Source organism: Rhinolophus sinicus, chromosome 2 (assembly GCF_057876585.1).
Source record: "Rhinolophus sinicus isolate RSI-liver-muscle chromosome 2, RSI-T2T, whole genome shotgun sequence".
Taxonomy (NCBI): domain Eukaryota; kingdom Metazoa; phylum Chordata; class Mammalia; order Chiroptera; family Rhinolophidae; genus Rhinolophus; species Rhinolophus sinicus.
The window spans coordinates 19525213-19548651 of NC_142502.1; the positions used below are offsets into that span (position 1 = coordinate 19525213).

Sequence of the window (23439 nt, forward strand, 5' to 3'; positions counted from 1 at the left end):
TTTCTTGATTATTTCTTCTTCTGTTTCCTGTCTTCACTGCTCCTAAATTCCCAAAGCAAGTCATCCAGTAACTGAGTCCCAACAGCCTTAATACTCAGTTTTACCATCCTTTTGAAATAACCTTTACATATAGCAAAGGGAAACAGTTTCCTACCAGTGAAACCTTCTCAGAAAAACTCTTACCACTCAGCATTTCAAAATTAAACTTAACTGGGCCACTTTTCTATATACAGCCAATTAAACCACTTAACTCCAGAAAAGGAGTGGCAAGGTTTCAAAGAATATTGGAGAACATCTGCAAAAGACAACTGGGACAACCACAGAAAAATAAATGAAGAACACACTAATTCCATTTAAGTTATGAAGACATTTACCTTTAATGTACTCGAACATTTCACATTCATGAAGTCATTTACTTCAGAGCAAATCTAAGCTTATCATATTAAATTTAAAAATATTACAATATTTACAAACTCGCCGGTATAAATACAAACATTGTACTGTTTTCCTTTAGTACCTGCCAATACAAATGGCAGGTCAGTGTTGTCTCCTTGAAGCTCCTCGTTGGCTCTTGAGCAGAAGGAGGGGCCCCTCACAGGAACATGCCTTAACCTAAATGTTCCACTGTCATAGCTTTAGCCCTTCAACATTCTTCTTCAAGTTCAGCAGTTCCTTTTCCTGCCTTCTTTTTTCCAGTTTGAAGGCTAATTTGTTAGCTTTCTTCTCTACCCTCCGCTCCTGTACAAGAATATATTCATGTTAGTCAAATCTTCAAACTAATTTTACTAAAGACTCCCAGGACCTCCCTGCCCACCAGCTCTCTGTAAATCTCACGTCTGAGAAAAGTGCTTTACCCTGCGCTCTTCTTTTATAGCTTGCTTTCTTGCTCTTTTATCGTCTTTGCTTTCAGTTTTGGAGCGTGGCTGGGTTGACACCTTGGGGAGATCACTGTCGTTAATCATCTGCATTCGTTCAGCTTGCTTTGCTGTGAATCCTTTCTTAGGTAAGACATCGAGAGGTATTCCTGTTTTAGAAGATATTCGGATTTGTCTGGGCTGAAATGAAAGACAAAAACAGCACAAGGGTTATTTCCCATTCCTGTTAAAAACGAGCTCTCTTATGACACATTGTTGACGCTTTTCCTGACGGTGTTGCTAGCCACCGGAGGTAAGCCCACTATGAGAAAATCATTTGTACACTTCATTTCCTGCACTGCACATTTCAAATAGCTCAGGACATCAGGACTTACCTTTGGTTGATACTTGATAAGTTGTGGATGGTTATATAAATTTGAGTATGTGCCTAAAAACAAACAAAAAATTATAAATAAGTATACTTTCAGTTCAGCAAAACACTAATTTACATTACTATTTTTCCAACTTTGGTGTCTTCCTAGTTCACAATAACACTGGAATCTCTCTTAAAAATGTTTTTTTATATCATTTATACCTTAAAAATAGGAATTTTTTTCCAAGTTATTTTAATCAAATATGTACCTTTTAAAACAGGTGATGTACTTAATACTTTAAAATTACTGTCGTACTTTCAGCAGTAAAATGGACATCAAAATACTTACTACAAATGGATTCACAATCCCACTTCTCTTTGACTTCTTCAAGAACTACAGTAACAATCTCTTCTTCCTCAGACCCGTCAAGTTCACTCACTGGCATGTCCTGGTCCTCCAAGGGTTCTAGAGTATTCAGTTTTACACAACTTTTGGTTGAGTTTTCAAAAATGAAGGTGGAGGAAGGGAAAATAAGAAAACCACCCATTATGATACTATATGTCACTTAAACTGCATTTAAAGTATGGAAACAACAGCACTTTTTAAAACTCACATACTCATGTGCTCTGTTACTTCCTCTCAAAATCAGCTGTATCTAGCCCTGCCTCCCCCTTTCAGCAGGTTTTGGACACTCATTCTGCTGACAGGAAGGAAAAATCTGTCTGCATCTTTGCAAGGATATAACACATTAAACAAAATAGCAGCTTTCCTGAAACAATCTTGTTCAAAGCCTTGAAGGCATGAGCCCATCTGTCTCTCCAAAGTATTCAAATAATTCACTTCAAGTATGCAGCTCTTATCCTGCTGTAGGAGCTGCACGACAGTGATCGTGGAACATCAGACCTTCCTAGCAGATGTAAACACCCCATTAAGTTCTCCCGACAAATCACCTTAATGTGGGTGATGATTCACCAAATTATTTGGCTGGAAAGTTATACTAATCCGGCTGGAGAAACAAATTCTTGTCTTGCTATAAGTTGTAAATATCTACTTCTCAGAACGCCTGGCATTTCAGGGAGATTAAGAGTATATACGCTTAGAAGTCAGAGTAAGTTTTCAGTCAGAAAGGCTTAGAAGCACCATCTCATTCTTAAGTGGAATGTGACCTTGTTACTTCGCACTAGAACCCTCAAGTTCTTCCATCATGATTCTTAGGACAAAGTTTTAGAGAAAGTGGTTCTCAGTATGTTCCCACCAACTTTTATATTCAGCTTCAGAACTCTTATATCAAAATGTGAGCCAAAGGTTATGGAAAATGTACCCCTTTCTTAATATGGATTCTAACTGGGTGATTCGATTCACTTGTACAATTACAGACTTTACTTGAAAAGGAAAAAAGCAGATAAACAAGGAAAAGTTGCCGTACTTCTCTGCTTTCTCTTTATAGTAGTCGTTTAAAACTTCCTCTAAGCGATTGCTGTCTACTTGAATGGAACCTTCCAATTCAGCATTATCCAGAGCTCCAATTTCATCATCATCATACTGTTCATAAAACTTGAATATATAAAGAGACAAGATACCATGAAAATGAATGTATTCATTAAGACTACAGCATTTAAATGTTTTTACGTTCATTTTATTCCTACATAATATAAGCATGACCATGAGATCACATCTATAACAATATGATGTGGAAGACACTGTACCTGGCACCTTAAGACTTATGTTCAGAATGAAGTAGGCTGCCACTGAATACGAACATGAAAGGCAGTTATTCTGTTCAGCTTGGAGAGAAAATGCTGGGCAGAAATCTTTATCTCAGAATATTTTACAGATACTTTCAAATTCATCGATTATGCAAACTAATGTACAAATTTCATTTATGTTTAGACAATGTTTTCTGTATTACTCAAATACTGTTCACACTGTCAGGCTTTGTAAAAGAGTCAGAGGGGGTGATGTAACTTCTGAAGGGAGGTTATTTGTAGCAATAGTTTGCTTAGTTCTTTCAGCGAAGAGGGAAATTAGTACTTATTTAAAAGGCAGCAAAGTTAGAACCTTTACCTTAGATTTACTTTGAAGAAAGCCATCCATCCATCACTGAACAGTTCATGGTTTAAACTCCTACCAAATGCCAGACACCACTTTGGGCCTGGGGGTATATCAGTGAGCAATACACACATACACACACACACACACAAGCTGAACGAAATGGAATTCTGTTCGTGCTTAGGCCAATGCTTGAAGGAAACAGCAGTCTTGGGGATTGTAACTGGAGAGGTTTGGAGTCAAAATGTCAGCATTCTAAGAGCAAAGTCAGGCTGGATAAGCCATGTTTTAATTCTACCAGAATTAAAATTAGGGTGGTTTTATGGTCCGTTTTAATAAAAGTTACAGGCTGTTTCTAACGCTGCAAGTTCTCGCTTTGGATTCCAGTGTCCTATAAAATTAATTAGGCACTAGGATTAAAAGGCCCTTAACTGGGGACCTTACCTTCTCAAATCTCTCATCATGCAGGGTGAGCTGCTCATTTCTCCTCATGACTGAGGAGGTCATAGAATACTCAGTAAAGCGACTTTTCGTTTCCTCTTCCCAGAACAAATGATGTCCTAGAGCCCCAAGAGACTGTCCAGAGGCAGTCACGTCCTCATCTGATAATGAGCCTGCAGAGCCATAGTAATCGTCACTACCTCCTTCCTTCTCATCAGCCACGTCGTCCCACTCACTGCCATCTTCAGCCTCAGGTGTCCTGAAGTCAGTGATAAATTAATTGTCAAAACAACTTGAAAAACAACAGAACCCAATGACTTTACACGAGTGAAATTTGGGGGTATCTGAGGGAGGATAATTGCTGAGGCAGGAACAGCTGTGCTGCCTGGCTGCCTGGCGTATTTGCAGAAGTGAGGAACAAGCAATCAGGCAACTTGCACTTTAGCCCCACCTGCTGATGGTTTGTGAAGAGCTCACGTCGCACATTCTCTGCTCCAAACCACAGAAGTCTCACACTAAATGCTCTCAAGTCTCTTTCAGGTGTAACATTCTATGGTTACTTTCCTATTAAAGAAGCAAGAGTCATGTCATCTCTGCTTCGAAACCAACCACACATACCGTATATCCATTCCCCCTTCCTCTTCTCTGGGCTTATTGGCCTGAAGGATAAAATCATCTTCAAGCATATTATCTGGATTATCAAAGTCAAAATCATCATCAAGAGCAGCAACAATGTCAGGATCAAAATCCAGCCGAGGGCCTAGGAGGAAAACAGAAATTGAGTAATAATTCCCAAGAAAGCATCGTCGTTTCACTTAATGTAATCCGAGCACCTATTATACTTGTATGCCAGATTCCATGTATTGAGCATAAAAGAATGATTAAGGAACTTTAAGAAGTTCAGTCTAAGTGAAAGAGAGATGGATGACTGCAAGAAAATAAAAAAGGAAAAAAAATCCTTCTGGTTTCAATATCCACTGGTAAAAAACCCTTCCATTATAGATCTACAATATTATTCTGTGTCTATTTAGCAAAATTCAAAGCTTTGACCTGCAAGAAGAAACTGGGCTTTAAATTCACCCATTAGAAATAACTCTTACCTGTTAGAAGTAACTCAAATTAAATATTTTTAGCCTGTTAAACCTTATCTGTTCAGACTGAGATTTAGTAAATCCCAACCTGTTTCTTCAGCTGTGTTCTATAAGTAAAAATACTACAGAGCCCAAGAAAAAGTTTTAGGTTCAAACCTGTAAACTGACACGGCTTCCAACACCCTTCACAACGTGGCCACTGCTTGATTCTCAAGCCTCATTTCATAGTAATCATTCCCCTTCATTCTAGGCATGCTGAAATATGTTGTTTCCTATATTCACGTTCTCCTGCTTTGGCACATGTTTCCTCTGTCTGGAATAGCCTCTCCTTCCCACCCCACCCTCCTTCATCTACCTGCTTACCTTCTACTACCTAAGAAATCAACCTAGACATGATTTTCTCTAGGACACCTTGCCTAACTCCTCAAGGTTGGTTTGATGCCTCATCATTTATTCGTTTGTATTGGAATCGTAATAGCCCATTTATCATCTGTCTTTCCCAACTGATGGTAAATTCCTTGAGGTCAGGGATTATGCTTTATTCTGGTTTAACTCAAGATCCTGTCACAGAGTGGCAACTCAAAGATCTGTACAATAAATAAACGCTACATGACAAGTGCTACTCAATAATTAAGGCAATTTAGGAGAAAATACCAAACATCACTTCTGTGGACTTTTGTGTTTATTCTAAAATACAATGTTGGTACTGCAAAAAAAAAAAAAAAAAAAAAAAGGTAATTTTTCAGTGTATCTGGAATAGATGGTAAAATGGAACTTCTACAAAATACTTCACACTCTTGTAAGAACTCCTAAAAGCTAACATACTAAGTATCTTCAAAATTATGCTACATGTACATAAGGCTAAGTATCACTGATTCCTTTGTAAGAGACTAGGTCAAGGTTAAAATTCCCCTTCTAAAAATCACCAAAAATAATTTTCCCACTTTCCTCTCCAGATAGGAACTTCAAAGACTAAGAATTTGATGGCAATAAAAGAAAAGGATGCCAATCACACTCATCCTTTTCTAGTGATCTCTAATCTGAATTCAGGCACATCTCAATTGTTTCAACACTATCAGGAAACAAAAAAACTCTGTATCATTAGTATGTTTCTTTTTGTTAAAAGAGTTATATCCATTTCAAAAGGTAAAGAAACGAAACACACCTGAAACAGGAGCTGCTTTATTTAATAATCCAACATCTTCCTCAAACTCTGATGCAAACACTGATGAAGGCAACTTAATTCCTGTGGTCTTGAAAAAGAAATTATACAACGGTTAGGTTTATTTAGCAATACTTCTAAACTACTAGACCGGGTTGAAAAGTGTCCCCGCAAAATTCATGTCTGCCCAGCTCAGAATGTGTCCTTATTTGGAAATAGGATCTTTGTAGATGTAATTAGTTAAGGTAAGATGATACTGGATTCTGGTGGGCCCTAAGCCAATGACAGGTAGGTTCTTGTAAGAAGGCCATGTGAACACATGAAGACACACAGGAGAGAAAAGGCCAGAGCGATGTATCTACAAGCCAAGGAACACTAAGGATTGCTAGCCACCACCAAAAGCTCGGGGACAGGCATGGAACAGGCTCTCCCTGAGGCCCCAAGACAGAACCAGCCCTGTCAAAAGCTTGATTTCAGACTGCTGGCCTCCAGAACGGTGGGAATACATTTCTATTGTTGTAAGCCACCCAGTGGTAATCTGTGGTCATCTGTTACGCCGGTCCTAGGGAATCGGCACAGCTACTTTCTGGGCTCCCTCTCGTGTGCTCCAGTTTTACTTTTTAATGATTATTCCACCACCATCATTTCAAAAGCAACTTCCCTGCAATACTTCACAAAACTCTCTCCAGGATATTATTCCACTGAATCCTCACAAACCCTTCAGGAATCAGCATGTTTTAGGGAGACAAAAGCTAAGAAACATTAAATGGCCTGCCTGCCTGAAACTGGTTAAGTGAAGTTCTGGGATTCAAATCCAGGTCGTGGAACGCCACTCTCAAGTTTCAAAACAAAATTTTTTCCCTTAAACAGAGATAATGTCCTAATCTCTATAATGGCACAGCCCTTCTGTGAATTAGTTGCCGTAAATCCTAGGCGGTCATAAAACATTTCTTTCCATCCCTGTATCCCTTTGAACTCTCTTGCACACAGTGACTTCACATCAGTCTTTTGGGCACGATCTTCCTCATGGGTAATCCAGACAGATTACTGCGATCACGGCTTAGCTTGTCTACACCTAATCCAACCTTCACGTCACTGGTGGATTAAACTCCTTTGATATTTTATGTGATCTTCTGATCTTCCTGAATTTTTAAGGCTCTGTAAAATCAAAGCCTACTCTATGTACCCAAACTTCTTACTGTTACTCAGTAACAGGACCTCTACGTAAATCAAGTCCAGCTCCTCACATCATGGAATGATTCAAAGCAATTTATGGAGCACACACGTGCCAGGCACTACCTGTTGTCCCTTCTTTCTGGCTGGAATTCCCTTCCTTTCTTCAATAGACACCCCCTTCAGTGGCCAGCTCAGTTCTTCCTGCCTCTATGAAGCCTGTCTTGATTACCGTCCTAGAACACGGTGCGAACTCCCCTCATTCTTCACACCACACAATCAACTTCAAAATGTGCTGGCACGTATTTTCTGACTTGTCCTTATGCTTCAGTTTCATTTTTTCAACCAAAAGGTTAATAATGTGAGGGTCACCATCAGATGTCACCATTTCTGTGTGCCTCACCACCCACTCCCCATCCTCAGGTGAGTAGCAGGTGTGAAGCTGAGATGTATACTGTCACCGGCTCAGACAGAGCAAGCTGAAATGGAAGCCTTGAAAGAGCATGAGTAAAAAAAGCTACATATAGGAATGGACCCCTTGCAAACTGTTATGGCTTCCAAAGCGAGTTTCTCAATGGCATAAACATGGGCCAAGATCTGGTTTCCTGCTGGAGAGTCTTTTGTTAAAAAAAAAAAAAAAAAAAAGGTTCACTACATATAATTCACCTAATTAAAGTGCAAACTTTAATGATATTTGGTATATTACATTAATTATTAAAAACTGTGGTAAAATATATATGTGGTCTTTTTTAAAAGATACCACTTGTGATTATTAATCCTTGGAATTTAAGGATTAAAGAAGAGGAGGATTACCTTGTATTTAGTGAATCTACCTTTGGAGATTGTTTTCAAATCTTGAGAAATAGTCAAAGAATCATATACACGATTAGTGTTTCTAGAGTGATTACTGTTTTTGAAAAGAAGAGTGTAAGTCTTTTTGTTGGTTACAGTAGTTACTAAATATATTGAGTTTGCCCAGCTGCTTTATACCATGACAGCACCTGCTTTCCTTCACGTGAAAATCAGGGACTGCTCAAGAAGTGTTAATTTTTTTGTACTGCCTTTCTCTACTGCTTTACTTTCTGTTTTTAGGGCATATTCAGCATTTCTGATTTATTCAATTTTGGTGGTTTGTTACAAGTTACTACAAGGTTAAAAAAAGCACATGAAACTCATCTAGATTTTTGTGTCATGCTACTGAAAACCAAAGGATTTTTTTGTGTTTAAACATAATTCACTCATCTTTGTAATCACTGAAGTGTCCACTTAAGACCCTTATTCTGTTAAAAAGCCAATCAGGGGATGGCCAGATGGTTCAGTTGGTTAGAGTGCGAGCTCTTAACAACAGGGTTGCTGGTTTGATTACCACATGAGCCAGTGAGCTGCGCCCTCCACAACTAGATTGAAGACAACGAGCTGCTGCTGAGTTTCTGGAGGGGCAGCCAGATGGTTCAGCTGGTTAGATCATGAGCTCTTAACAACAAGGTTGCCAGTTCAATTCCCACATGGGATGGTGGGCTGCGACCCCTGCAACTAAGATTGAACACGGCAACTGGGCTTGGAGCTGAGCTGTGCCCTCCACAACTAGACTGAAAGACAAGGACTTGACTTGGAGTTTATGGGCCCTGGAAAAACATACTGTTCCCCAATAAAAAATTAAAAAAAAAAAAAAAAAAAAAAGGGCATAAAATGAAATAATGAAGAATTTAAAAAAAAAAAAAGCCAATCAGATAATGACTACTGTCACACAAAATGAAATGAATAAAGAATAAAAGCTAATCTTGTACTGTCAATACAATTCAGCCAGAAGAAAGTTAGGACTTGATTAAAACTTTCCTCTGTGAGATAAAGAAATTGAGCCACTATTGGACCCACCCCCCCATTCGCTGTAGAAGGGAGTCAGTAAGTACCCTACTATTGATCTAACAAGCCTTGAGGAAGGAGTACATTGGTTCAGAGATGTGGCAGTGGGGTGTGCGGCCTTACAAGAAAGCTATGACCTGCTCAGTGCACAGCTGCAGGTGTTACCTCTTTTGAGAAGATACCCTGAAATCTAATCCTTTCAATTCCCCTTAAGCAACAAGGTACGGATTGGAGGAGCTAGGATCACATCTGCACTGAAGAAAAAAATGCCTGGACCATGACAGGATTGGAGAATGAGAAGGAGGGGAACTTGGTGCCCTTTTTATCTCTTCCCTTTTGTCAATAAACCCAACAAATGATTGTTTCCTTTTTCTAAGTGCCAGGTGATATAAAAGTTTCACAGAGAAGTTTATGCTAACAGTAAATAACAAGATACCGGTAACAAAGGTATGCAACATATGGGCATCCTTAACATAAACGGGGAAAACCGGAACTTAAATTGGTAGCACTAATTTCATAGAAATATGTGCTTGCGTATGTACTGAAAAGATAACGTGTTAAAGTGAACTGCATTTTTGTTGAGTTAAGAGAAATTTCATTACAACTATTGCGTCTATTCTCTTTGATGATTAGCCTGCAGCTTTTATGTGTTAAATCTGAACATTCTACAAAAGTTCTATTATAGGACAGTTTATAAGGCTGCAGCAGTTGTTGTTTACACATAGACTATCCGCTGCTTTTCTTCTACTGAAAAGAGCTATCTAACATGACTACGTCTATCCAAAGTTCTCTGTCAAAGGCTGTTATTTTTGACAACTGCCACCAGAGAACAGGCAGCCTACTCTCTGATTGTGTATATGTGTGCACACACATACAACTTTAAGTGAGGGCACGGCCTATCTGCGTGCTCCTCAGATTGACACTTTATTTCTTGCAACAGTTATATTGATTTAAAAATGGTGGTGTTTTTTTTCCACTCACCCCTACACATTCTCTCTTAAACTTAAACTGTTGAAAAGTCTTACTGAAATTACTGAAGTTTCTTCGTCTTCATCTTTCCTGTTGGGTACACTGACGGTACTGGTGGGAATAAGCTCCGAAGGCCCAGAAGGTTCCTTCAGATGCTGCAGGTAGTCATAGTCGTCATCAAAGAACACCCCATACTTCCTCTGTTCTGCTCGTCTTTCTTCATCATTTATCTAGGAAAACAAGCAAAAGGGAATTAGTACCTCCTCCAAGGATAAGGCATAGGAACCTTTCGGTGAGTACAGCTTTCAGAATGGAAGGTGGATGGCATATGGATAGTCTGGCTGATTGGAGTGAGACAATGAATTCTTAAACTCACAAAACACAGAGCTTCTCAACCATTGTGCCACATAAAATTAAGATGGAATGAAAACAATTCTTCCTTCTACTAGACATTTCTGTGCAACAATTCAAGCCAAGATACACAATTATTTTATCATGTACTTGGAGGGTTAGAAAAAAAAAGACTAGAGTGCCTTGAAAGGTTAAGTACAATTTCTTGTATTTATATGCAAAGAAACTTCTAAACATACCACACAAACTGGATGCACTGAAAAGCTATTAATAAATAGGGCCAGTGTTCCCCAACATTTCCCTTCACATTACCCACACTTAACAGGTATCCTGCCTGATAATCACCAAATCAACCTTGTGAAGGTTCCCTGGCATTTTCTAAAGCTAACTCATGAGCTTCAATGTTTTATACTTCATGAGATGAGTGACCAGAAGGCAAAACGCAGGTTGTGGTTATGAAATTAAAGGATCTTAGGGAAAGCAGAGATTGGGCACTTGGTTGTACCCTAAATAACATCATCCAGTATTGTGGCTGATGATTGAGTAAATATTTACCATTACTCTGTAAGATTTACTCATTTAAACATCTCAAACAAAGATGCTTTATCCTCTCAATCAAAATATGCATAATGTAAAAATCAGCACATTCACAGAAAATTAACTCATCAATTTTATTTCCCAAAACATCAGTTACCTGAGAATAGCAACTGGCTAATCTAATTTACAAAAAACACCAAAAGTGCCCCTACAAACTTATTGGCTAAAGCACAGGACCTACTTTCTGTGTAGGCAACAGAACCCTCTGGGGTGCAGTCTCATCTGCTGCTAAAGGATCTCGTTGGCTCCGATGGACCAGGTGAAAAGACACAGCTTTCTTCTTTTCTATAAAGGGCTTTTTCTTCCTGTGAGGCTTCAAAGGACAGAATCAGAACAAGCCATTAAAACAGAACAAAAAAACCAGTGAACAGTATCAGTCCACGCAGGCATCTTCAGTAAGTTACGTGAAAGATCAACAGATTTTTGAAACCTACACTTCTAGGGAAGGCAACAGCAACTACCAGTTATGTTCTATAAAATCTGTACTTACCTTCCTCCAACTAACACTTGTTGGTACCCACTGTGTAGGTAGACCTGGTTATGGGTGCTGGGGATACAGCCATAGGGAAGTCAGACAAGTCCCTATTCTTCTCAAGCAAATCAAAAAAAGTGGTTTCAGGTAAAGGAAATAAAACAAAACACAGTGATGTGCAAATGGTTAGAGGGTAACTTTAGACTGGGTGCTCGGGGAAGGTCCCTGGCAGGTTGAATCAGAATGACAAGGAGCCTGTCACCAGAGAATCTGGATAAGACAGATGCAAGCAATATACACACTGCAGGTACCAACTACTACATGAAACCACCACACAGCAGCTAAAATTTAGTAAGATTCATCGTCCCTTTCTAGATCTGTATTTCACTACCCAACCTTGGTTTTCTAAACCGAGAAAGCATCATCCCAGTTGAGTAAGCCACCTTGCTTTGGGCGGAACCTTTGTCTCTCCCGTTAAGTCCCCTAACCCAGAGCAAACAGACGGGCAGACACCTGCCACTCCAACGTCTGGAAAGACCAGCAAATCCCTTTCCGCCCGACCTCATGAAGCACAGGGAGACACGTCTGCGTCCTGTGTCACAGGTTTTGAGGCTCCTCGGGGAAAGGGGAGGCCCACTCTAATCTGCCAAGTATGCCCGGGGTGGTGAGGGTTACCCATAGCGGCCACTGCGCCGCAAACGGCCTCCCAGCATCTTCGGACAAGCCCTCCCGGACCCAGGCCGCAGGGGCCACTGGCACTAAAGGAACCATCCTGGCCTCCGCAAACCCAGAGCGCCCCGCCCCCGAGCCAAGTCCTGCTCACCATGTCGCGGCCGCGGGGCGCTCACCCCAAAGCGCGGCGACTACACTGTCCTAGTCCCGGGGGAGGTGACACGATTCGTCCCGAGCGCCTCCAAGGCCCAGCTCACAGCGGCGTCTTTAGGCCTAAATACACGTGCAAACCGAACACCGGGACGGGAAGTCACGCAGCAGGCCGTGGGAATGGACCAATCGCCGGAGAGCTGAAGCGTCGCGACCGGTAGTTACGCAGCGCTCACGCAGTCTCAGCGATCGCGAGAAGCTCTTGGAAGGTGGGGCCGTCCCCACCCCCGGGGGGCGGGGCTTTTTCCCGCCAGAATTAAGTTCGCTGGGAGAAGGAACCACACGCTCCCAGGGGCGGTCAGGCGCGGAAGCGGTTGCTGTTTGTGGGAGCACTGGCTTTTCTAGCGCCCTCTACCGAGGACAGCGTCGACGAATTTAGCATCCCCATTGACAATTGTAAAATTCCCGACTGTAAAACAAACCAAACACACACACAAAAACGTACCCAGAAGGGACTTGGCTACCCTCCCAAGTCACTGAAGTTTCAGGTTCCATCTTTTCTTGGCGGGTGCAGAGGCGGTTGCCTAAGCAACGGAGGATCCCAGGGCCTTGCTATTCTAGGCTGTACCAGGCTTAATCAGGTCTTTATGTTACACCAATTAATGAACTGTGCGTTGAAATGTCCAGTTAACAATACCTCTGAGACTGTTGGCGGTAGAGGCGGTTGAATTAGTATATTCAGAATCTGTTTGGTGTTTACATATCTTATAAGGTGGAAACTAATGTTTATTCTCTTCCAAGCCCTTCCTCAAGTGTTTTAATGTGGTTTAAGCAAAGAGGCCATAAGCACACCTCAGGAAGATTTCAGGCAGGTGCTGGCTCACTCTCATAGCTTTTCCTGGACAAAAGAGGGTGGTAATGCACTTCAAGTTTTATCAGCAGACCTTTTCTCAAATTTGTGTTTCCCCTTCCCAATTTCTGGTGTCTTTCCAACATATGAGTTACCTTGGATTGTGTCTTTATGTCATATTACTATTACTTGTATTTATGGAATATAATTTTTTATTGCAATAAAACTTATAGAAACGACTTAGATTAGGACTACAGAACTTGTGCTGGGATATGCTTTGCAGCAGAGATAATACATAACAACATTTTTGTGTGCCATACATTGGTTATAATTAAGCTCCATGAAGGCAGGTTTAATTTTGTTTTAATCTGTTTTGTTTACTACTTTGTCTATCCTTGGTGCCTAGAATAATGACTGGCACATATACTGAATAAATATTTGCTTAAATAAATTAACGTTTGGTACTTTATCTGAATTATCTCATGTTTTCCTTATACCACAACACTATGAGAGAGGTGCTATTAATCTTCATTATCTTACAAATACTAAAACTGAGGCATAAGAAAGATAAGTAACTTTCTAAAGGTCACACAGCTAGTAAGTGGCAGAGCAGGGATTTAAACCCGAGTCTAACTAGAGACTGGCCACTTAACCATATTGCTTGGTGTTTTTTTTTTAATATTGTACTTGTGTATATATATAGTATAATATGTATACACACACCCATACTGGTCTAATACTAACACTAAACACACTGCACTATGTACTTTGTATTCATTATGTTGTTTAATTCCTTTGAAAAGCCTATTAAGTACAATTAGAAAACACTAAACCTATCTTATAGATGTGGAGCCTGAGGTTCAGAGAATCGAAGTGACTTGTCTAAGGTCACATAGTAAGTGGAAAAGCCTAGATGTGTAGCCCATCAGTCTGGTTCAGGAAGACCACACTCTTAACCATATGCTACACTGTCTCCCTAAGGCAGTCAGCCAGCAATTTCTGTCCATTCTACCTTCTAAATATTCAAAGGTATCACTTCTTTAACACTCTTATTAAATTTATCATTTTAAATACTCTAATCCAGTCATGTCATTTCTCTGTATAAAACTTTCAATGTCCATCCTCTGGCCTCAGGATAAAGTGCAAACTCTTTTGCATGACAGGCAAGACTTTATATCACCTGATCTCTACCTATCAATTTAGCATCATGTACCTTTATTCCCCCACATACCACTGTATGACCCAGTCCTGACAAACTGTTCGCAGTTCCTAAATGTACCTAAAAGACATTGGCTTTCTCATGCCCATCTAAAAGGCTCCTCCTCTTTACTCCCTGTTCTTGAAGTGTTAGTTTAGTTATTTCTGCCGCTAGGAAAATTATACAGACATACCCTGAAGATATTGTTTGCTTGGTTTCAGACCACCACCATACAGCAAATATCTCAATAAAGTGAGTTGAAATCTTTTTGTTGGTGGAGGGTCTTGCCTTCAATTTGTAAAAATGCAATTTGTGTGAAGCACAATAAAAATGTAGCACAATAAAATGAGGTATGTCTGTGTTCTTCAAAATTAGGTCCCATTTCAAATGTTTTCACTGTATCCTGTGATTACACTACTCTACTCAGTTACATTAAATTGACAATCCTTACAATTTTCACCTGTTTTTAGAAGCAGACTGCAGTAACCTACTTGAGGGCAAGGATTTTTGTCTTGCCAACTTTACTTCCCCAGAGTATAGCATAGTAGGGACTCAATAATAATTACACTGTTCAATGCACTTTACATACATTTTCTCATTAAATTCTTACGCAAGGATTTAAGGAGACATATTATTATTATCCTTTTATTTTTACACATTAGAGATTGAGGAGCAGAAAGTTAAGTTACTTTTGCTCAAGGGCCCGGAGCCATAAGTGAAAAAGCCAAGCGTGAACCCAGGTGTAGCTTGAGAATCACAACTTTAACCATTACAATGTACCCCATTTCAAAAAGCCAACACGTATGGTGAGCTTACAGGTGTCATACACTGTTCTGGGTTCTGGATATAAGCTTATTGGGTATTTATTGAATAAAATATCTAGCACAATGCATTCATTAAGAATGGTATTATACAAAACCCTGGCTTGTCTTTTTTTTTCCCCTTCTTCCTCCTCTCCCCCCACTCCGGTTCAAGACGTTGTTTCTCAGTCTAGTTGTGTAGGACACAGCTCCCTGGCCCATGCTGGTATTATGACCCTTGCGCTCCCCCAGCTGAGGCAGTCGGTGGTCAGTTGTCAGTCAGCCGCTCATGGTAGCCCACAGCAGCACACACCAGCCCACAGCAGCCCACTGGCCACTCATGCTGGCCACCGGCCACTCACAGCGGCACTAAACAGCCGGGCAGCTCAGGCCAATCTCCAGCTGCTCACTGCAGCCCAGCTCCAGGGAGAGCTGTTGTTCAATCTTAGCTGTAGAGGGCACAGCTCACTGGCCCATGTGAGAATTGAACCGGCGACCTCGGCATTAGGAGCACAGCGTTCCAACCCCCTGAGCCACCAGGCCAGCCTCTTTTGTTTTAATTGGTAGCAGTATGATTTATTACATTGTGCCTCAGTACAGGCCCTGGGGCTTACTCATGGTGCTCTTGATGGATAACGCGCAGATGTTTTGCCAGTTCTTTCTGAGCAATGACACCAGGAAACTGACCGCTAAGTGGATGTTGTGCACAAGCTCATCACCTGCCATCTTCACTGCCAGACAGCACCTTCTCCATCCGGAACTTAATCAGGGATTTCAGTTCATCAACCTTGGCCACCATGTTCTCACTGTGGGTCAGCAAGTAAGGGAACTTGCCAGACTTATTCAGGCCTCGGCTCGGCCCAGAATTCATGGGATCTGTTTAATCAGAGACTGAAGTCAAAAAAATCATATTTCTTGGCCAGCTTCGTGACCAGTTCCCCCCGCCAAATGAGCGCTTGGTTATTTGAATCTTTCCTTTTAAAACAACATATATTTGTATTTATTTATGTTTCTACTATAACCAGTTCCTCATTCTTGTTGAATTTCTTCAGCACCTCTAAGTCCATCTGTCAGATTTCGACAGCCTTGGTGTCCTCACAGTGCTGCTGGTCTCCCAGAATATACACTGAGAATTTGGGGCGGGGAGTGGATTGAAGCCGGATGGTACCTGAGAAGCATTTGCCCTTCCCAAGGTCATAGATCTTCAATCTGATCAGCAGCAACACCGTCTCCAAAATCTTTTGGTGCTTGCACTGCTTCCGCTGCAGGACTTCTGACACCACCTCAAAGAGTGTGCCTCGCGCCACAAAAACGACAAAAGAGACCTGACTTATCTTAACACAGAAAAATGTATTTCCTATCATTAAAATCACCCGTAACTGAAATATTATAGTAATGATAATATGTCCAAACCATACTTCTACTCTCTGCTGTAATAAATGGCATGTATTTCAAAATGATTAGATAGAATTTCTGGTTTGGTTTAGGATTTGAAAATTTTCTTTTTATTTCCGTATAAAATCAGCTTGCCTACTGAAACTGTGTTTATCATCCAAGGCCCAATTACATCACCTTCAGCAGTGGGTGTCTATAAGCATCACCTGAGGATCCCAACGCACCAGGAAACCAATGTTCCCAAAAGTGGAAAAAACTTGCTAGATCCTGCAGCAGTAACTTTAGGAATTATTATATAAATTACATGCTTGACAATATTAATAGAGCTTATGGAGGTACTTAATTTATAGAGAGGGTTAAGTGCATCAAGATGAATGCACCAGGATAGTCACTGTAAGAGAAAAAAAATTAAAATTCCATTAGTAAGGGATTAAACAAAAACATCCATACCGTGGTCTATTGTAATGCTGCTCTGAGGAAGAGGCAGATTGACGTGGACGGACACTTATTAAGTTGGAAAACAAGCAGTTTGCAGAATGCCATGGTAAATGGCATTTTTTTGGTTAAAAATTATAAATAGAAAAAAAAACCATTTTACACTGGAATATCATAGTACAAGCACAGAAAAACATTTGGTTGACTGTGCACCCAACTGTCCACAGCAATTATCCATGAGGAGCTGGGATTGCAGAAAACTTTCAATTTCTATTTGAGATATTTCTTTATTGTTTATATGTTTGCAGTGAAGATTTGAAGTATTACATTTGTATAAAAGTAAAGATACTTAAATACAAAAACCAAAGAGGGGGCAGGTTAGATACTAATATAATCTGGTTCAATATTGTTAAAAGATGATTTTAAAAAAAATGGTAGACTTATGATATATCTATATATGTATACATATGTATGTACACATGTACACATACATATGTATACATACATATATACAGATATATAAAGTGAGCACATGTTAAAGATTATATTTAACACATTGTTAGGAGGGAATCAGTAAGATATTACAATTAGTTCAGAAGACAATCCGAAGAACAAAGTTATAGAGCAGGAATATGGAGAAGAATGTGCAAATGGAGACAAAACTGACAAGAATTATTCTACATTACTGACAGCTTTCTATAATTTACAAAATTGTAAAATAGCCCAAAGGCAAAGAAAAGTGCAAAGCTCACATAAAGTGAGAATTGGGAGGGTGTGCTTGTTTAAAAAGTGCATCGTTTTCCACTGAAGCACAAAACTTTCTCCACAATATTAAATAATAGTAGTATGCTTGGTATTCTAGCTGAACTTAGTTTCTGGGCTTTGTTGTTTCACTCTCATTGTATAACCTAGGACAAAGGGGCTTCTTTTATTTATTTATTTTTTTTAAAGATTTTTTTATTGGGGAAGGGGAACAGGACTTTATTGGGGAACAGTGTGTACTTTCAGGACTTTTTTTTTTTCCAAGTCAAGTTGTTGTCCTTTCAATCTTAGTTGTGGAGGGTGCGTTCAGCTTCAAGTTGTTGTCCTTTCAGTCTTAGTTGTGGAGGGCGCAGCTCAGCTCCAGGTCCAGTTGCTGTTGCTAGTTGCAGGGAGCGCAGCCCACCATCCCTTGCGGGAGTCGAACCGGCAACCTTGTGGTTGAGAGGATGCACTCCAACCAACTGAGCCATCCAGGAGCTCAGTGGCAGCTCAGCTCAAGGTGCCGTGTTCAATCTTAGTTGCAAGGTGCGCTGCCCACCATCCCTTGCGGGACTCGAGGAATCAAAGTGGCAGCTTTGTGGTTGAGAGGACGCACTCCAACCAACTGAGCCATTCGGGAGCTCAGCGGCAGCTCAGCTCAAGGGGCGGTGTTCAACCTTAGTTGCAGAGGGCGCTGCCCACCATCCCTTGCGGGAGTCGAGGAATTGAACTGGCAACCTTGTGGTTGAGAGCCCACTGGCCCATGTGGGAATCGAACCGGCAGCCTTTGGAGTTAGGAGCATGGAGCTCTAAACGCCTGAGCAACTGGGCCGGCCCAAAGGGGCTTCTTTTTACTCTTATTGTATAACCTGAGGCAAAGGGGCTTCTGTTAACTCACTTCAGCGTAAAATGGGAATTAATGTCATTAATACCTCGTAGGTTTGTTGTTGGATTAAATGAGAATGTGTGTTAAATGTCTGGACCTGTGTCTGGCTGGTGGTCAGTGCTCAGCAGAAGTGAGAGATTGTCCTGTTCCCAGCTAGGTGTAGTTACCAACCTAATTTCATTGTTGCCTCAGGATGGCCATCTCCTGAAACCATGGCCTCCCCGGTATCTGGGATTTGTCAGGGAATGTGTGCTTTGCCTCAAATGAGGTTCACATCCTGGGAATCTGTTAGCTTGCATCTTGACCCCACTTGTCAGCTTCCTGAATCCCAGTACTTTTGTTTCCCCTCAATCTCTGGTACCTTTCAGATCCTTTATATTACATATTTAGATTCTTTTACTTGCTTCTAGTCCTAGTAATTGAATGTTCTTTAAAATTCTTTTGAACTACAGAAACTCTTGATATTGGTTGGCTTTCTGTTCAGACTCTTGTTCTTAGGAGTCAAAAGTATACACATTTCATTGGTGAATACTCTTTGGAAACATTAATCCAAATTAATTTTCTTTACTGTGCCTTTTAAATTATAAAGTGAATTTTGAGTATTCTTTGGTGTATTTCTGTTGCACTCATTCTAGCTTTAGGTTATAAAAAGCTCACAAATCATTACCAGTTCCCTTTCATTTAAGTGACAAAGACACTATTGAAACATGACAACTTTTTAAAAACACGGGATAATTAGATGATGCATGCATTTATGAATTTAACTCTCTGCTTTCACCTAGCTGCCCAAGCCAGACACATGGGTGTAGTCTTTACTTTACCATTTCCCTCAATTCCCATATGCAACGGTTACTTCAACTGTCCCTTGACTTCATTGTGTCACTTCATTCCAATAGTTAATACCTTAGTTGAGGCCACCATTACCTCCAAGCAAAATTATGGCAATAGTAATGGTCTCCACGCTTCCAATATTGTGCTTCCAATCCAGTCTCTACATTGTTAAGGCAGATCTGAGGCTGTTATCTCTGAGTTTAAATAAAATACTTCAGTGGATCCCTCGTTTTAGGAATAAATTCCAAATACCTTTAGAAGGTTTACAAAGACCTTTAAGAGTTATCCATTGTTATGCTCTTTAGTTTTCCATCCCTTTAGCTGCCATCTTCAGTTCAGCTTTCATACTTAATTGCACCATCCTGAATACAACTCTAGTTTGTTTACGATGGAGTTCTAATCTGGTTTAACCCTTAAAGTTATAGGGATTGAAAAATGGTCTGAATATGTCTCTGTGGTTCCAATAGATTCTTCTGGAAAGTATGGAGCCCATAGAATGCATTTCTCAGTCATGGATTTTTGAATATTAAGCAAATGGTGAATCGTCAATCCAATAACTGCCTCAATATGTGAAATCTGCTTTCGTAGTGTTAAGTGTTTCTACAAGTCTGGGAACATTTAGAATTAAATGCGGATATTAAATCAAAGCCAAAAGTAGTATTTTTGTGTTGTTTGTTATGTAATTATTGAGACAATCTACATGTACTTGGTATTAAAGTATTCATAATCTCTTTAAAAACTGGAATATTGTAGAATTGGACCAATTAGCTATACGATTTCTATTTAAACTACATAACTAATTTTAGACTTGTAAAGTTGAAAAGGGTAAATATTTTTGACTTGTAAATAATACTGAAATGTTTAAGAAAATTTGATTTACTGTATTTATAAATATATTAGAGTGTTGTTCACATGCTTGTTATAGTCACACTTGGGATTTCGAAGTAGTTATAAAGAAAATCTGTTAAATTTATATATGCCATTTAAGACTTTAAAGAAACTATAATGCAATAGCTTGAAAAGACATTTGAGTCCTTCCTAGAAGGATGGGTGGGATTTTAATAAATAAAAGAGAATTCCAGTTGGAGGGAAAGGCATAAAAAAGTTGTAATGTTGGAAGAGTGCATAATTGTATTTGGGGAAACATGAGTATTATTCAATTTGGCCCAAGCGAGAAATAAAAGGAGAGTAATTTGGAACCGTGGTCTGTGGTGCAACTACAAATCTGGAGGGTTAGGTTAAGCACCCGGGAGTCCTTTGGTACTAGGCAGCACGACTCACTGGAACATTCTGAGTAGGAATAATATGAGCGTTGTCCTTTAGAAAGAATAACGTGGTAGCAGGGTTAAAATGAATTGGTTGGGGAGAACTCAGAGAGTTAATGACCAAGATATCAGAGATAATCAGGGATTGAACTAAAGATGTAACAAACTTAAACTGACTGTGGGGAAAGATGATTTATAGCTTAAGTGTGAACTGCTGAGTACACCAACATGAACAATTCAGGGAAAATTCTCTGCTCCCTATTCCAGATTGTCTGACCTGGGCTGACCAAGGACAAAAGTCCATCCAGGAACAAATCTTAGGTCCACAAGCACTGAAAATACGAGTTCTCTCCTCCCTAGGGTATTAATCAAATTATGAAAAGTCATCACCTCACAGGTTTTTTTTTTCCTTTAAAATCCTAGAAATGGTACCTGTTTTTAGCTAAGAAACAAAAAAACCTTCATAGAAACTTTAGGTTCTTAGACTTTCATTAGAGTTTTATATGCTCTAATGTAGCTACCACCTTTTAAAGGGCGAAGAGTTTAAAGCTCATGAACTGAGCAGGACTTGGCTTGTATGTGGACAGCAGCCAACTAGCAGTGACTCCATGCTGTGCCTGAGCTGAGGTCCAGCGAGGCGTTCGCTCACAAAAAATCTGATGCCATGAAAGTACTACGTAAAATGAAAACATTATCCATTTCTTTCTTCCACTGAGGTTTAGACAGTAACGTTTCAGTGAAGAACCTGCTTTAGTAAGAGCAAAAGTGGAAAGTGGTTGTTGAACTACTACGCCTACTTTCAGGATGTACTGCTAATTGTTAATAGCTGGCGCCAATTTTAATTTCCTCGTCTGAATCTCATCATATGTGTTCTGTCTAGAACAATGGGACCCAAATTGCTTTTTGACTTTCCTCTCATACCTTTGCTCTGGAGTTCAGGGAGGCTAAGCTACCATTTGTACCCCCTGTTGAGAAACATGGAAGGTATATTCCATTTCCTTTTCTGTCAAAATATGTCCCCAACCTTTCTCCTTGCTCATAGTACATTAAATAGTAAGCATCATGAGGAAGTCTGTTTATTTTCTATATTATAAGTGCTAAAGGAACTACCTTTTATTTTTATACATAACAATGCCAATAAACATCAATAGCAAATATCCTCAGATATAAAAAGACAGCAAGTTTTAAAAATACACTGTAAGTTGCTGTTTAAAGCAGTAATTCTCAGACAGAGATTTTAAATAAAAGGTACAAATCACAAGGCCTTACATACAAAAAAATTTCAGTTAGACGGAGTTGAAATAACAAGCAATTAGAAAAGCTGTCTTATTCTTGCTTTACAGGTGAGAATTCTATGAGCTTTTAACTTAAAAAGACTGAGCACTGTCTGAATACAATAGAAATTGGAACCAACTAAAGCTGGGGGTTTCCCAATGATTTTATTGAGGTAACTTTTCCCAATTTTATACATATTTGCATTTATGTATACTTAAGTAAGCTATACCTGTTCTAAGGCACTTGGAATTGTGCACAGCAAAGTATCCTATAATATTATACAACTAAATAGAGCATCATTTTGCTTCTTAAATAACACAAATACCAGTACAGAATAAAAAAGATAATACATAGACTTTCAGATTACAATAGTGGAATACATATACATATGTGTGTATACTTGCAGATATTTATACCCACATACTATAATACAGTACAGATCAGTAACAACAACAATGAAAAAGAGAAACTGTCATGTTAGTCGGTGTACAGTTCCAGTTATGTACACTCACAGATATTATACCTGTGTAATATGCAGGATTAGATCACTCATTGGAAATCAGTCAGTCAGGCTAATAATGATCACAGCTTACCATCCTTATCACTTTAACCAAAGCTCGAAATAAAAAAGAACAGCTAGAGTGCTTTATTTAAAAATGACTGTTACATAGAGAAAAAGGACTAGTTTGAATTTTTGGGTAGGTACTAAATCTGGTGAAATCGGTGCAGAATGTTTTGAACACATTGGCACATTTCTAAGCCACAGAAGGAATACTTTAAAATATAAAAAAAAAAAAAACTAGTGCCTATATTTTAAGTAATGAAAGTGGTTTGACCCTAGATTCATGCAGATTGTTTTCTAATGCTACGTAGTTAGCACTGTAATGGCAACTTCTCCTTGTGGAAGTTCTCTAAGCGATGCAATAATATGAACTCTAACAAAAGCATTCAGTAAGGGAAAAGCCCCCCAAATTGGCAAGTGGCACAAATATTATTGGCATTTTAACATACCATAAAATTGACCTGAGGGTGGAGTGGCATTCTGCCTCATTTACTCCCTTCAATTGATTCTTAAAAACAAAAGACAAACAAACAAACACTGGTATTTATAATAAGACACGAATTCTTAAGCACCATCGAAAAGTTCACAATATAACCATCTTTATCAACTTTGAGTTGCTCTCTCTCAAAAAAGACATTTAAAAATTTCAGTATGTTATAAAATTTTAGTGGCTAAATTAATTCCATTCTATTAGCCACAATTAATCCACATCATTTCAAGACACATGTACCATTCAATTTTGGTGATAAAAAGCGACAAAGAGAGTAAGTATGTTTATGTATTGTTAGTATAATTTAATAATGGTGCACCTAGGTAAAACTTGTTTTGTTTTGTTCAGGGTGATCACTGAAATATAAACAATGTGCATGCAATCCACAGTTAACCCACATTTCCTTCATAGCATTCACAAATCTTAACATAGTTGAACCACATGACTCTATTTACACAGGGGGAATTCAAACATTTGCATGTGGATTAAATGC

The 23439-nt window shown here is 39.5% G+C and overlaps 1 protein-coding gene and 1 pseudogene across 1 annotated transcript; both read right to left on the minus strand.

Annotated features, from left to right (window-relative positions):
* Positions 1 to 352: 352 nt before the first annotated feature.
* LTV1 (LTV1 ribosome biogenesis factor) lies at positions 353 to 12412 on the minus strand. The gene is made up of 11 exons (XM_019744499.3): positions 12220 to 12412; positions 11106 to 11237; positions 10033 to 10206; positions 5975 to 6062; positions 4337 to 4478; positions 3722 to 3977; positions 2655 to 2782; positions 1577 to 1716; positions 1250 to 1302; positions 855 to 1055; positions 353 to 738 (listed from the first exon to the last, which is right to left on the minus strand). Exons 1-11 carry the CDS (start codon positions 12220 to 12222, stop codon positions 628 to 630), a joined length of 1428 nt encoding a protein of 475 aa, XP_019600058.3. The 5' UTR covers positions 12223 to 12412; the 3' UTR covers positions 353 to 627.
* A 2374-nt stretch (positions 12413 to 14786) lies between these two features.
* LOC148758752 (large ribosomal subunit protein uL1-like) lies at positions 14787 to 17820 on the minus strand (annotated as a pseudogene).
* Between the last annotated feature and the right edge of the window lie 5619 nt (positions 17821 to 23439).